Source organism: Mauremys reevesii, linkage group 25 (assembly GCF_016161935.1).
Source record: "Mauremys reevesii isolate NIE-2019 linkage group 25, ASM1616193v1, whole genome shotgun sequence".
NCBI lineage: Eukaryota > Metazoa > Chordata > Testudines > Geoemydidae > Mauremys > Mauremys reevesii.
The window spans coordinates 9,262,100-9,276,543 of record NC_052647.1 but is presented as its reverse complement, the minus strand read 5'-3'; the positions used below and the strand labels follow the sequence as shown (position 1 = coordinate 9,276,543).

At 49.3% G+C, this 14,444-nt stretch overlaps 1 protein-coding gene across 1 annotated transcript in view; it reads left to right on the top strand.

Annotated features, from left to right (window-relative positions):
• LOC120391057 (complement C3-like) overlaps positions 1 to 14,444 on the top strand; it is an 84,141-nt gene that overhangs the window by 47,888 nt on the left and 21,809 nt on the right. The window contains exons 27-29 of the mRNA XM_039514316.1: positions 4,658 to 4,753; positions 8,778 to 8,928; positions 10,913 to 11,076. Of these exons, the coding sequence (XP_039370250.1) occupies positions 4,658 to 4,753; positions 8,778 to 8,928; positions 10,913 to 11,076 (411 nt within the window). The remainder of the gene's footprint in view (positions 1 to 4,657; positions 4,754 to 8,777; positions 8,929 to 10,912; positions 11,077 to 14,444) is intronic.

Genomic DNA, 14,444 nt, shown 5'->3' with positions numbered 1-14,444 from the left:
GTGGTGGAATCTCCTTCCTTAGAGGTTTTTAAGGTCAGGCTTGACAAAGCCCAGGCTGGGATGATTTAGTTGGGTTTGGTCCTGCTTTGAGCAGGGGGTTGGACTAGATGACCTCCTGAGGTCCCTTCCAACCCTGAGATTCTATGATTCTATGATCACAGCAACTTGTTGGTTCATAATTCAAAGGGACGTCTTACTGGGCTACATCCCAAAGTCTGTGCTCACGCAGACTGATCTCTCTCTCCCGGTGCAGTTACATGGGCAGCAGTGAATGGAGATTCAGGCCCAATGGACCAGAATGTATCTATTTAGTCCTTAGTGGGCTTCCTGGAGTCTTTGGCACTTCTCCCTTGTTGGGGGTAAACATTCTGTTGTGGGTAGATCAATTTGGGTTTTGTTGTTGTTCGAAGTTTAGGAGTGAAAGGGGGAGTCATTGTTGGAGCTAGGGGTGTTAGGGTTGGGATTTAGGGGTGCCAGGGTTTAGGGCATGTCAGTGTTAGGGTTTATTAGGTAAAAGCGGGTGTCAGTTTCAGGCTTTTGGGGGTGTCAGTGTTAGCGTTTAGGGTAGAAGGGGTTGTCAGAGGCGAGGTTTGGGGGTTTCAGTGTCGGTTTAAGGTGTAGAAGGGGGTATCGGTGTCTGGATTTAGGTTTTTGGGGTGTTAGTAGTGGGGTTTAGGGTTTGAAGTGTTAGGGTTTAGGGATTGAAGGGGTGTCAGGGTTTAGCAGAGGTGCTGGAACTAGGGGTGTGCGGAGTGCTGCAACAATCCCTGGCTTGAAGTGGTTTCCATTATATACAGCAGGGGTGGCCAACTGGCAGCTCCAGAACTGCATGTGGCTCAAAAGAAAATATGCGGCTTCTTCCAGAAGTCAACTGTGGGGGCAGCACCCACCGGCAGCCCTGTCAGTCCCTCACCCCTCCCACCTGTCGGCGCCCCCCCCATCAGCACCTGCCCCTCCCACCTGTCCACCCGCCGCCACGATCAGCTTTTTCACAGCGTTGTGGCTCTGGGAGGGAGGAGGAGGAGCGGGGAGTGCCCATCCCTCCCCCAACCCCTCCTGCTGCCAGGGGCGGCTCTAGGAATTGCGCCGCCTCAAGCAGGGCGGCACGCCGCGGGGGGTGCTCTGGCGGTCGCCGGTCCCACGGCTCCAGTGGACCTCCTGCAGACGTGCCTGCGAAGGGTCTGCTGGTCCTGCGGCTTCGGTGGACCTCCCACAGGCATGCCTGCGGATGCTCCACCGGAGCCGTGGGACCAACGGACCGTCCGCAGGCATGCCTGCGGGGGGTCTACCAGAGCCGCCTGCTGCCCTCCCGCGGCACGCCGCCCCAAGTGCACGCTTGGCGCGCTGGGGTCTGGAGCCGGCCCTGCCTGCTGCGATCAGCTGTTTCGCTGCATTGAGGTGGCTTGGGGGGGAGGCAGGGGGGCTGGGTGCTGCGTCCTTGCTCCTCCCCCTCCCTTCCTGAACGCCGAGAAGCAGCTGATCGCAGCAGGAAGTGTTGGGGGAGGGAGGAGCGAGGACCCAGTGCACATCCTCCCCCCCCCAGTCCCCTTGCCTGCTGCCCCTGTTTCGCACCAGGAGGCTCTGGGAGGGAGAGGGGGAGGAGCAAGGACATGGCTCACTGGGGGAGGAGGTGGAATGGGGCAGGAAGAGGCGGAGGTGGGGCAGGGTGGGGGTGGGGACTTGATGAAAGGGGTGGAGTGGGAGGCGGGGCCTGGGTCAGAACCAGGTGTCCAGCAACCCCTGGTCAGAGCCTGGTCTCCTTCAATAAAGTGCACAGTGACTGCTGGTGTGGAAATTTGTAATCAAAATTTTTCTTACACCATCTAACAATGGAAGGCAAGTGCAAATGGAAAAGAAAATACACAGATGAAAATCGATGCTTCCAACAGGAGTGGGAGCAGAAGTACTTTTTCGTTGAACGTAATGGTAAGGCCATGTGTCTTCTTTGCCAGACGTGCGTCTCTCCGTTCAAATCTTCAAACTTGCAGAATCATTTCGCTTCTAGCCATGTACATATGGATCAAGAATTCCCACAAGGTTCTGAAAACTGAACATTTTGAAAAAACAAACAGATGTAGAAGCCCGGTTTGCCAACCGATCACGGACTGTAACGTTAGCCTTCTATTATGTGGCCTGGCATGTAGCCCATGCAAAAAAGCCCTACTCTGAAGGCGAGTTTATAAAAATGTGCCTCACTGATGTGATTTCAATCCTGTCATCAGAGAACGAGAATCTACAGAAGAGAATTTCTGGCCTGCAGCTTTCATGCCACACAACAGAACGCAGAATCTCCGATCTGAACAGAGACATCGAATCACAACTGCACTTGTAACTTCAGCAGTGTGAGTGTTTGAGCATCGCTTTGGATGAGTCGTGCGATGTACAGGATAAACCTCAATTATCAATATTTGTCCGGATTGTGTTTGACCACTGTGTTGTAAAGGAAGAACTCCTGGATATCGTCCCACTAAAGGACAGAACTCGTGGACGAGATCTAAAGGAGTCACTGATGTTGTTGGCTGCGAAACACCACTTCCCTTTACAGAAGCTCACTGCCATTGCAACAGATGGGGCTCAGTCCATGTGGGGATCTGTGAATGGATTAATAGGGCTTTGTAAGTCTGATGAGAGCTTTCCTGAATTTTGGATATTTCACTGTATTATTCATCGGGAGCAATTGGTATGTAAAAATCTCAAATTTGATCACGTCATGAAACCAGTCTTGCACATTGTGAATTTCATTTGCTCAAATGCATTCAATCACAAACAATTTCAAAATCTAATCCAAGAACTGGATGAAGACGACTTCCCTGCCGATTTGTCTTTTCACGCGCAGTTCGATGGCTCTCAAGAGATAAAGTTATTTCCCGTTTTTTTGAGCTCTTGTGAACCAGTAAAATTGTTTATGGAGGAGAAGCAAAGAATACATCCTGAGCTTACAGATCCTGGGTGGGTTCTAGACTTGGCATTTCTTGCAGACATGCTGCTGCATTTGGATAAACTAAACATGGACCTAGAAGGAAAATTCCGGTTGCTGTCTCGTCTAGTGCAAAGTGTATTTGTGTTCATGAACAAACTGCAGTTGTTTCACAGACAAATGCTTGAGGGAGAGCTGACACACTTTCCCTCAATGTCACAACTTCCAGACAGATCAAAAGCAGATGCAGCAGAACCCCTAAAACGGAGCACAACTAGATATGCGAGCGTGATTAAAGATCTTAAGGACAGTTTTGAGGAAAGATTCCAAGATTTGCAGCAGAAAAGACCGCAAATCAGATTTGTGATTGACCCTTTTAGTGCTAAAGCCGATTGTCTGAAGCCCCCTTTAGTTACTGGCGAAGCAACATCCCAGATGGAAATAATAGAACTTTTGGAAGATGACAGATTGAAATCTGTTCAGAAGACAGAGGGGACCCTCACTTTCTGGAAACCTGTACCAGAGGATAAATACCCCAACATCAGTGGTGCAGCCCTAAAATTAATCTCAGTGTTTGCCTCGACTGATCTTTGAGTCTCTTTTCTCAACACTCAAACACGTGAAATACAAGCACCAATCCGTTTTGACAGACAGCCACTTAAGAGAACTGCTGCGTGTGAACACAACTGAACACAAACCAGACTTCAAGGGAATTGTTGAAAGCAAAGATTGCCAGAAGTCCCACTAAGTAAAACGTTAAGACAAGTTATTGTTATTATCATTAACTATATATTATAAATGCATAATAAATATACATTATCAAATTATATAATGATTGTGTGTGAATATATATTATAATCATTACATAATACTGTGGCTCTTTGGCAATGTACATTGGTAAATTCTGGCTCCTTCTCAGGCTCAGGTTGGCCACCCCGATATACAGGGTTACAGTTTGGTTCAATGGCTCTCAGCACCCCACTATAAACATTGTTCCAGCACCCTTGGGGTTTAGGGCTGTTGGGGTTTAGGGCTGTCAGTATCTAGGTTTAAGGGGTCTCAGTGTTAGGGTTTAGGGTAGAAGAGGGGTTATCCGTGTCTGGGTTTATTAGATAGAAGGGAGTGGGGTTAGTGCTGCGAGTGTTGTTCTGGTGGTGGAAAGACATCTCCAAAGGGGATAGTTTTGCAGTGTTTACTAAAAATGCTTAGGCTCTGGCCTGGCCTGATCTCCCCAGGCACTGGTTCCCCAGCCAGCTCCCCTCAACTGAGAATGCCTTGTCCTCGCCTCTCATGCACTTCATCCTGGGCTTAGTGATTTGCATTGCCCCAGAGGAGTGCAGCTGTCTTGGTGCTTCACAGGACAAACTTTGGGGCTTGATCCATTAACTGCACTGGAAGCTGCCTGGGAGCTAGTGACGGGACCTGAGCACTGGCCTGGTGAGCTAAATTCTCTCAAGCTGGTTTAATACGAAGCATCTCTATTGACTTGGATGGAGTTCCTCCACACTGACAAAGGAGTAACTGAGATCAGAACCTGGCCCATTGCAGGACAGGTGTCTGTTAGCCAAAGGGAGGTTCAGCGATAGGTCTGGCCTTGACTGAGAGTCCAGTCTTGGGTAGCTTTCTAGGAAGCATGTGTTCTGCTATAATTTCCTATGCTGAGGGCCTGGGATTAATTCTTTCTTTTCATGGTACTCGGGAGACTTTCTTATCCCAAATCTGTCCTTTGCTCCCCTTTAGGGAGGGTACAAGGGTGCTGAGCCTGATGTCTCTTTAACGGCTTTTGTGCTGATTGCATTGGAAGAGGCCAAGGACATCTGCAAGGATCAAGTCAACGTGAGTATCTCTGCACCATAGAGTCACTTCTACGTTCATACCCAGGTTTTCCCATCTTTCCATCCCCTATCAACCATGCCCTGTGGCGTGCGGAATTTGCTGGGCCAGGAGTTAGTGGGTTGCCAGATAGTCTTCTCTTCCTTGCACACCCGTTGAGGAGCTCAGGTCTCGAATGCCTGAGACGCAGCCTTCGGAGTCCTCCAACGATCTTGCAAGAGACTGCCAGGAAAACGAGAGAAGCTGGGCTTGGATATTTATCAGATAAAAAAACCAAGCAGAAAAAAACGATTTAAAATAACATAGAGACCATCTTCAAAAGAAGCAATGAGTCCTTATTTGGGTTTGGCTTTATGCTATGGTTTCACGGCCTCTCCATCTACAAAAGGAGAGAATATTAGAATACAAGGCTTTCAGAATTACAAGCTGGGTGGGTTTAAGTTTCCTGTTATTATTATAATTATTATTTATATTGAGGTAATCCCTTGGAGCGGCAGTCCATGACCAGAGATCCCGTTGTGCCAGGTGCTGTACAAACACAGAACCAGAAGACAGTCTCTGCTCCAGAAAGTTTGCAATCTAAGCATGCAGGAATATTAAGGGGAACTGGACGGGTCACGGGATTAGTTATGGGACATTGATTTACTTATTTAGATTTAAAATAATTTTTAAAAGATGCATATGCAATGCTCTAGCACAGGGTGGGCAAACTACGGCCCATGGCCCACGTCTGGCCTATCAGACCTTTTAATCTGGCCCTCGAACTCCTGCTGGGGAGTGAGGTCAGGGTCTGCTCTGTGTGGCTCCCGGAAACAACGGCATGTCCCCCTTCTTGTTCCTACATGTAGAGGCAGCCAGGAGCTCCGCACGCTGCCCCCCACTCCAAGCACCACGCCTGCAGCTCCCATTGGCCAGGGAGTGCAGCCAATAGGAGCTGCAGGGGTGACGCCTGTGGATGGGACAGCACACAGAGCTGCCTGGCAGGCACTGCGCCTCCATGTAGGAGCCAGAGTGGGGACATGCCACTGCTGAGCCACACCTGCAGACGGGGAAGCGCACAGAGCCACCTCGCCATGCCTCTGCGTAGGAGTCAGAAAGGGGACATGCTGCTGCTTCCAGGAGCTGCTTGAGGTTAACACTGCTTGGATCCTGCATCCCTATCCCCCTCCCAGGACCCAGCCCCCTGCCCCAGCCCTAATCCCCCTCCTGCCCTCCGAACCCCTCGGTCCCAGCCCAGAGCATCCTCCTACACTCCAAACCCCTCATCCCGAGGTCCATCCTAGAGCCCTCACCCCTCCCTCCCCCCAGTACCCCAACCCCAGCCCAGAGCCTCCTGTACCCTGAACTTCTCATTTCTGGGCCCACCCCAGAGCCCAAACCCCCAGCTGGAGCCCTTACCCCATCCCACACCCCAGCCCTCAATTTAGTGAGCATTCATATTCCATACCCAGATGTGGCCCTCAGGCCAAAAAGTTTGCCCATCCCAGCTCTAGCACCCTGCCACGTCATTAACCACACAGTTATATCCCCCAGGGTTAAAGTGATCATTTCAGTAGGAACTCAGCTGGCCAGACAGCAACAGAACCTCCTTTCTACCCCCTCATCTTTAGGAGAAGCAAACCCTCAGCCCTTTCCAAGAACCCTATCAAAGAGGTGTCTTTTGCAGCATGCTCAGGTCACCACATTTGAGCTATTTCAGGCTAAGCTGGGGAACAACTTCCAGAGTTTTGGAGCCCTTGTAGAGAACAGCCTGGCAGCTGCTCCCTCTCTTTTATAGTGCGGGGGAGCCAGCTGACTGCAGCTGTAGCAGTACGGCATGACGGCATCTGTAGGATGAAGACAGCGTGGCCTAGTGGATAGTGCACTGGACTAGGCTTCAGGAGACTTGAGTTCTCATCCCACACCTGCTGGGAGACCTCAGGCAAATAACTTTCCTGCTCTGTACCTCAGTTTCCCTTTCTGTAATATGGGGTTAATAAGACTGACCTCCTTTATAAAGAGCTTGGAGATCTGCTGAGAAGTGTTATATAGGAGCTTGGTATTATTAGATCCTAGGACCTGGTGAAACCGGGACAGGGGGACGACACTATCCTCTCATCTCGCGGAGACTGGCTCGGCCACTACTGTTCGTGAGGCTAAACAGAGGACATCCTCCTCCAGAATTGCCTCCATCTTTCTTCTTCAGGCTTGCCAGTCCTACCTTTGCTCCATATGCGCTTTGTCCTCCTGTCCACTGTCTGTCCACTATTTTCTTGGCCATCCTCTTGTTTTCCACCTGTAAACGTGACTCTCAAACGCCTCCCTAACAGGATTCCCTTCACAAGCACTGACTTTTATTTTTCCCAGTGGGTGCTCCCCCTTCGCTCCGCCCTGAGGCCCCATCCCCACTTCACCCCTTCCCCGCCCTTGCTCCACCTCTTCCTGCCCCCGCTCCTACCCGTCCCTGCCAGCCCGCCGCTCCCTCTTCTCTGTCCCCTCTCTTGAGAGCTTCCGGCCAGCCGCTTGCTGAAGTGGCCAGCCCCTAGGAACCTGCTAAACAGCTGATCGGTGGCCAGCTGGGGCGGAACCACTGTGGCTGGTGGGGGCTGAGCGCCCCCTATTTTTTTCCATGGGTGCTTGAGCTGCAGAGCACCTATGGAGTCAGAACCTGTGATTCTCGACATCCCTTCTTTGTACGTGCCCATCACATCATCTCATCCTCCTCTCTTGCAGCTTCTGTCTGATACCACAGACCAGGGCCAGATTTAGGGGCAGGCAATCCAGGCAACCGCCTCGGGTGCTGGGCTGGGAGGTGGGGGAGGGACGATGGGCTCAGGGTGCTGTTTTTGTTGTTAGAGACAAAAGGGAAAATCGAATGTTTGAAGTAAAATGTTTCTGGTATTCCGTATGTGGATTCATTTCTCACTAACCTAGAACGTTCTGGACCTATAAGCTTTGTTTCTATAAGCTTAGAGGAAACAAATGTTTTTTTATTTGCTTATATATGGTATGAATAAATGCAGATTTACAGCTCCTAGTGTGCAAATTTATCATCTTATATGACCGGGATAAATTATTATGCATGTGAATCGTGCATCAAAGTCATGAAATGGGCTACAAATGCAATAGAAAATAAGGTATTCAAAAATTTAACAAATAGAGGAGGGGGGGGACGCCAAAGACGCTCTAGGGTGCCATTTGGGCTAGGGTTGGCCCTGCCACAGACTTTGGTCTCACTCCTGATGGCATTCTGCGTGTGACTCATAGACTCATAGAATATCAGGGTTGGAAGGGACCTCAGGAAGTATCTAGTCCAACCCCCTGCTCAAAGCAGGACCAATTCCCAACTAAATCATCCCAGCCAGGGCTTTGTCAAGCCTGACCTTAAAAACCTCTAAGGAAGGAGATTCCACCACCTCCCTAGGTAACCCATTCCAGTGCTTCACCACCCTCCTAGTGAAAAAGTTTTTCTTAATATCCAACCTAAATCTGCCCCACTGCAACTTGAGACCATTACTCCTTGTTCTGTCATCTGGTACCACCAAGAACAGTCTAGATCTGTCCTCTTTGGAACTGCCTTTCAGGTAGTTGAAAGCAGCTATCAAATCCCCCCTCATTCTTCTCTTCTGCAGACTAAACAATCCCAGTTCCCTCAGCCTCTCCAGAAATGTCCTCGTTCGCCGCCTTCAAATATCTCACTTCCATGCTTTCCTACCTCCTCCATCTTTCACCAGCACAAAATTCACTGTGAAATTAAATAAAGCTGGAAGCCACATAAATTTGTAATGTCTTAATGTAACCCACACACCTCCTGGGTGTGGTGTTCTGTCCCATCTAGTAGCACTGAGACCACTTAGAGAGAGATTAATGAGTCTGCTCTAGAACCTTATGACTTTTAGTTCATGCAGTAGAGGCTCATGCATGTAGCTCCACAGGTCCCATTCCACCCTCTGACCACCAGAGTCTGTCAGTGTTACATTAACACCACCCAAAACCTCAGCCTAACCCACGAGTTTGATTTTCTTTTGTTTTCTTTGTCACCTCATAGAGTTTTGAAAGCAGCATCTCCAAAGCCGCTGACTACTTAGCCCAAAGGTACCAGTCTCTAGTCAGACCTTACACTGTGGCTGTTGCATCCTATGCCTTAGCCATGGTAGGGAAACTGAACACCGAGAAGACGCTCATGAAAGCTTCGACAGGTAAATCATGGCATCTAATCAAGTACTGAAAAGATGTGGCCAAGTCAGGATGGGGTTCAGGGAAGAGAAGCAAAGGAGTTTGGAGAGGGATTAACCAATGAGGAATGAATAACAGGCATAGACTTGTTCCTTTTGGCCAGATTCGAGCTTTTAGAGTCTGTCTGGGCAAAAATCACATTGGGGAAGAAAGCTACTATCCCTCCCCTGGGATAGTCCTTGGGATGTGCTATAGACCACCAGGATCCGACTTGGATATGGATAGAGACCCAATAATGTTTTTAATGAAGTAAATACTAATGGGAATTGTGTGATCATGGGAGACTTTAACTTCCCAGATATAGACTGGAGGACAAGTGCTAGTAATAATAATAGGGCTCAGATTTTCCTGGATGCGATAGCTGATGGATTCCTTCACCAAGTAGTTGCTGAACCAACAAGAAGGGATGCCATTTTAGATTTGGTTTTGGTGAGTAGTGAGGACCTCATAGAAGAAATGGTTGTAGGGGACAACCTTGGTTCAAGTGATCATGAGCTCATTCAGTTCAAACTAAATGGAAGGATAAACAAAAGTAGATCTGTGACTAGGGTTTATGATTTCAAAAGGGATAACTTAAAAAAATTAAGGAAATTAGTTAGGGAAGTGGATTGGACTGAAGAACTTGTGGATCTAAAGGTGGAGGAGGCCAGGATTTACTTCAAGTCAAGGTTGCAGAAACTATCAGAAGCCTGCATCCCAAGAAAGGGGAAAAAACTCATAGGCAGGAGTTGTAGACCAAGCTGGATGAGCAAGCATCTCAGAAAGGTGATTAAGAAAAAGCAGAAAGCCTATACGGAGTGGAAGATGGGAGGGATCAGCAAGGAAAGCTACTTTATTAAGGTCAGAACAGGTAGGGATAAAGTGAGTTAGGCCAAAAGCCATGTAGAGTTGGACCTTGCAAAGGGAATTAAAACCAATAGTAAAAGGTTCTATAGCCATATAAATAAGAAGAAAACAAAGAAAGAAGAAGTGGGACCACTAAACACTGAGGATGGAGTGGAGGTTAAGGATAATCTAGGCATGGTCCAATATCTAAACAAATACTTTGCCTCAGTCTTTAATGAGGCTAATCAGGAGCTTAGGGATAATGGTAGGATGACAAATGAGGAAAAATGAGGATATGGAGGTAGATATTCCCACAGCCAAACTTGAACAGCTTAATGGGACTAAATCGCGGGGCCCAGATAATCTTGATCCAAGAATATTAAAGGAACTGGCACATGAAATTGCAAGCCCATTAGCAAGAATTTTTAATGAATCTGTAAACTCAGGGGTTGTACCGTATGACTGGAGAATTGCTAACGTAGTTCCTATTTTTAAGAAAGGATTAAAAAAAGTGATCTTTCAGACTCAGTGGAAGGAGCAATCAAGACTCTTTCTGTAGTAGATACAGCTAAAAACAATGTAGGGACTGCCCAAGGCACACAGCAGGTCAAGAGCTAAGGCATGTGGGCTGAGGGGTTTCCCTGATTGCAAACATAGGGGCTAGTATGTTGGTTTTGCACCCTGTGCGTTAGAGGCAGAAACCAGCTGAAAGCCTGGAGAAGTGTTATGAAACAAGCAGAGAGACATTGCTTGTTAGGCCTAGAACTCACTTCAGGGGCAGACTTGGGGATTTCTCAGCAAAGAATTTGCGTGCTGTTGGGTTCTCTTATGCTCAGGGAAGTGGGACTTTCTGTGCATTTTTGTAAGCAATCCAGTTTACACCAGAGAAAATACCTGAGGCCTATCACCAATTCCTCATCCTAATTGAAACAATCCTCCAAGGCCCCACATATTGGGTAGCTGCTCGTCCCGAAAGGGGCAACAATCAGTTCGACTTACTGATCCTCCATGCGGAAAGTTGGGGAAGGAGTCAGGTGATGGTATGGTCCAGTCAGGTTTGATCAGAATGAGTGGATGTCCTTGGGAAAAGTCCTTTAGCTCGCCTTCTTTGATGCTGCCTAGATGGAAATCGCTGGGAAGAGCCAAACACCCGCACCTTCAACATTGAGGGCACCTCGTACGCCTTGCTGGCCTTGCTGAAAATGAAGAAGTATGAGTTGACTGGTCCCATAGTCAGATGGCTGAGAGAGCAGAACTACTATGGAGGAGGATATGGATCTACCCAAGTGAGTATGATCCTTATAGTCCCGGGTATCCTTCCAAAACTGTGTTTTGTGGGCAGGTCTCCCATCGGAAGGGATGGGATTCTGATCACTTGAGTCATTGTAGAAAGCCCTGGAGAATGCCCAGTAGAGAACAGTCCTGCATTGCCTGGGAGATGGGCAACGTGACCTATCAGGTCTTTGCCATTGTTAACCTAAGGCAGAGACCAGCACAGGAGCATGACTGAATCTTCTCACTAGAGGCTGCATCCTGCCAAGGTAATGGGTGTGAGCACATGCTTCTCTTTAAGACAGCAAGTTGTCCCGGGGAGTGAATGGGCCTTCTCTTCCCATGGGCAGAAACTCACATGCATCTGGACTCATTCTGGCATTTGTTTGGTTTTTGGCCATTGGTCTGGAGACAGGCTACCAGGCGTGTACGACCAATGGTCTGAGTCCATATGACAAAGCCATGGTGGATCATGACTAATCTGAATCAATTTGGGTTTTATCCATCTCTGAGTAGAACTGTAAACATTATTTTTGGATTTTTTTAAAACTGCTTATACAAGGTACTGGAGAGGATAAAATCCCTTCTGGTAGTGACAGCTAAATAAAGATCACTATGGAGTGTCCTCAGATATCCCTCCCTTCCCTGGAGTACGGGGGCCACTAGAAACTATAGGGTCTGTCTGTGTCCAGCAGCCTCAGTAGAGAAGCCCCTTTACATTCCTTACTACTGAGTCTTGTATTTTCTCTACTTAAATGGATGCTACAAGCTCGGGTGGGAGTGATCTATATTTTTGGAGACACGGGCCATGTGTTCTATCCCTAACACTGTACTGTGTGTGGCATAGATGTCTCTATATATGTAACCTACACACCTCCTGGGTGTGGTGCCTGTCCCTTCCAGTGACACTAAGACCACTTAGAGAGAGAGATTAACGTGTCTGCTACAGCCTTAGCTAAGGGACGCAGGGCTTTTAGGTTATGCAATAGAGGCTCATACATTTAGCAAGAAGTCCTGTGTTCGAGTCCTGGACAAGCCCCCACTTGTAATATCGATAGACCCTGGTCGTCAGTGGGCGGGATCAAACTTGGGACCTCTGGAGCTAAATGCATGAGCCTCTCTTGTATGAGCTAAAAGCCACAGGGCTAAGGCTGTAGAACGCTCATTAATCTCTCTCTCTAAGTGGTCTTGGTTCCACTAGAGGGGACAGAGCACCACACCCTGTGGAGGTGTGTGGGTTACATATACATAGAAGGAGCCACTATCTTGTTGCACTGTGTCCAGCTGACAGTCAGCCCTTGTTAATAGCTGGGGTGATGGGAAGCTAATTGACCATGCACAATATATTTATTGACTGTGGGTTCTATTCCTGGCTTGGCCACTGGCTTCCTGAGTAACCCTGGGAAAGTTACTTTCCTGCCTTGTGCCTCCGTTTCCCTATCTGCAAAATGTGGATAAAGATCTTGTACTGATTTGTAAAGTGTATGGAGATCTCCTGATGAAACACACTACAGAGGGGCCAGGTAATATTATTATATAACCCTTTGCCTGCGTGACACCCAGTGGAACCCTGGTGTTCTTCTTTGAGTGCTTGTTCATGTTGATTCCAATCAGGTGTGTGTGCGTGCACGTTCACATTGGCCGGAAGATTTTTCCCTTAGCAGCATCCATCGGGTCAGCCTGGGCACCCCCTGGAGTCACGCCCTCATGGCTCCTAATATATAGCCCTGCCGACCCGCCACCCCTTCAGTTTCTTCTTACCGCCAGTGACAGTGGCTGGAACTTCCCTTAGCTCTTGCTCAGCAAGTTTCTTCTCTATTCCATTGTATATAGTTAGTTCTTCGTGTTGTTTGAGTTAACAGTTTACTATAGTATGGTGTTTATTGGGGTTCCCCCCCCACTCCGGCCCCGGTGCCATAATATGCCACGGTTCCCAGGTTTCAAGAAGTGTGTGGCCTGCACTAAGCGCATGCCGAAAAGTGACCCGCACTCATCGTGTCTACGGTGCCTGGGGCAGACCCATCAGAATGATTGCTGTAATATCTGCCGCGAGTTCCATCAGAGAACAGTTAAAGAAAGGGAACAATGGCTCAAGGTGATCTTCATGGAGGCAGCCCTACGCCCCCACTCTGACCCGGGCTCGAGAGATCCAACCCCTATGGTGTCATCCTCAATGCAGAGCATCCCAGCGCCGTCGGCGAGTTCGGCACCAAGGAAGGACTCCTCCAGGGACGTTCAGCACTGCCATGGCTCCTCACGGAGCCCGTCTGACAGTATGCACCACCCCCACTCACCGGTGTCTCAAAAGAAGAAAAAGCCAGATGACCGTTCTCCTCTGGCTAAGCCAGGAGACATCGAACCTCAGGCGGGCCACTCCTCGGCATCTCCTTCTGGGGCCATGTTGACTCCTGCCCAGGTGTGGCAGTCGAGTCCAGCCCCATCTCGATCACTGGTGCCTACGCAGCAGCTGCAGCTCCTGTCCATGGCAGAAGCGTACCAGGCTGCTTGGCACCTCCTCCACCTGATGGCACCGTTCTCTCCTGCCAGGGAAGAACCCTCAGCACCGACATAGCTGCATCCTCCGGTGCACTCTAAAGGGAAGCTGGCTATGATGTCGAGGTGCTCCCCTTTGCCTTGTCCATCAGTGCCTACCCGTCCAACAGAGAGCTTACCCACTCCCTGAGCTCTCAACATTTGAGGCATCGAGGATCAGCTCTTCCGTGGTCTTCAGTGTCTGAGACCTTGGAGTCTGAGTCTGACTCCTATCGCTCGGGAAGGAGCAGAAGTCGTAGAGTGAGATTGGATAGAGACAGAAGAGAGCATCAGGCGTGGCCTCCACAGTGGCAGAACCCACCTCAGTGGCCCTTCTGGACCCCCTGGGCTTTTCAACCAGGGCCAGGAAGGAACCCAGGGCCCATGCTCAGCAACATCTTCACCCCTTTCGTACTGCCTTCCATGGTGCATCTGCCCTGTGCCTCCGGCCCAGTCGTTGACTCTGGCACCATGTTCGGCTCCGACTTTGGCAGCAGCCTTCATGGAGTCGATGCACCCATCTCCCACGCCTGCACCATTGTTGACGTTGACCTTGATGCAGACACCTATGGCCCTGGTACTGATGTCGGCACCAGGCCCCCCTGCCACCCACTGCCAAATGCAGTGAGCGGTGGTATTTCATGTCCTCCAGAGGCTTTGAGCATCTGTATTCCCACCCGCTGCCGGACTCACTGGTGGTGTATGCAGCTAACCAGTGGGGGAGACAGGATTTCCAAGGTCCTTCCCCAAAGAATAGGGATGCTAAATGCCTAGATCTTGTGGGTAGAAAGCTCTACTCGACTAGTGGTTTGCAGCTCCATATTGCTAATCAACAGGCCATTGTGAGCAG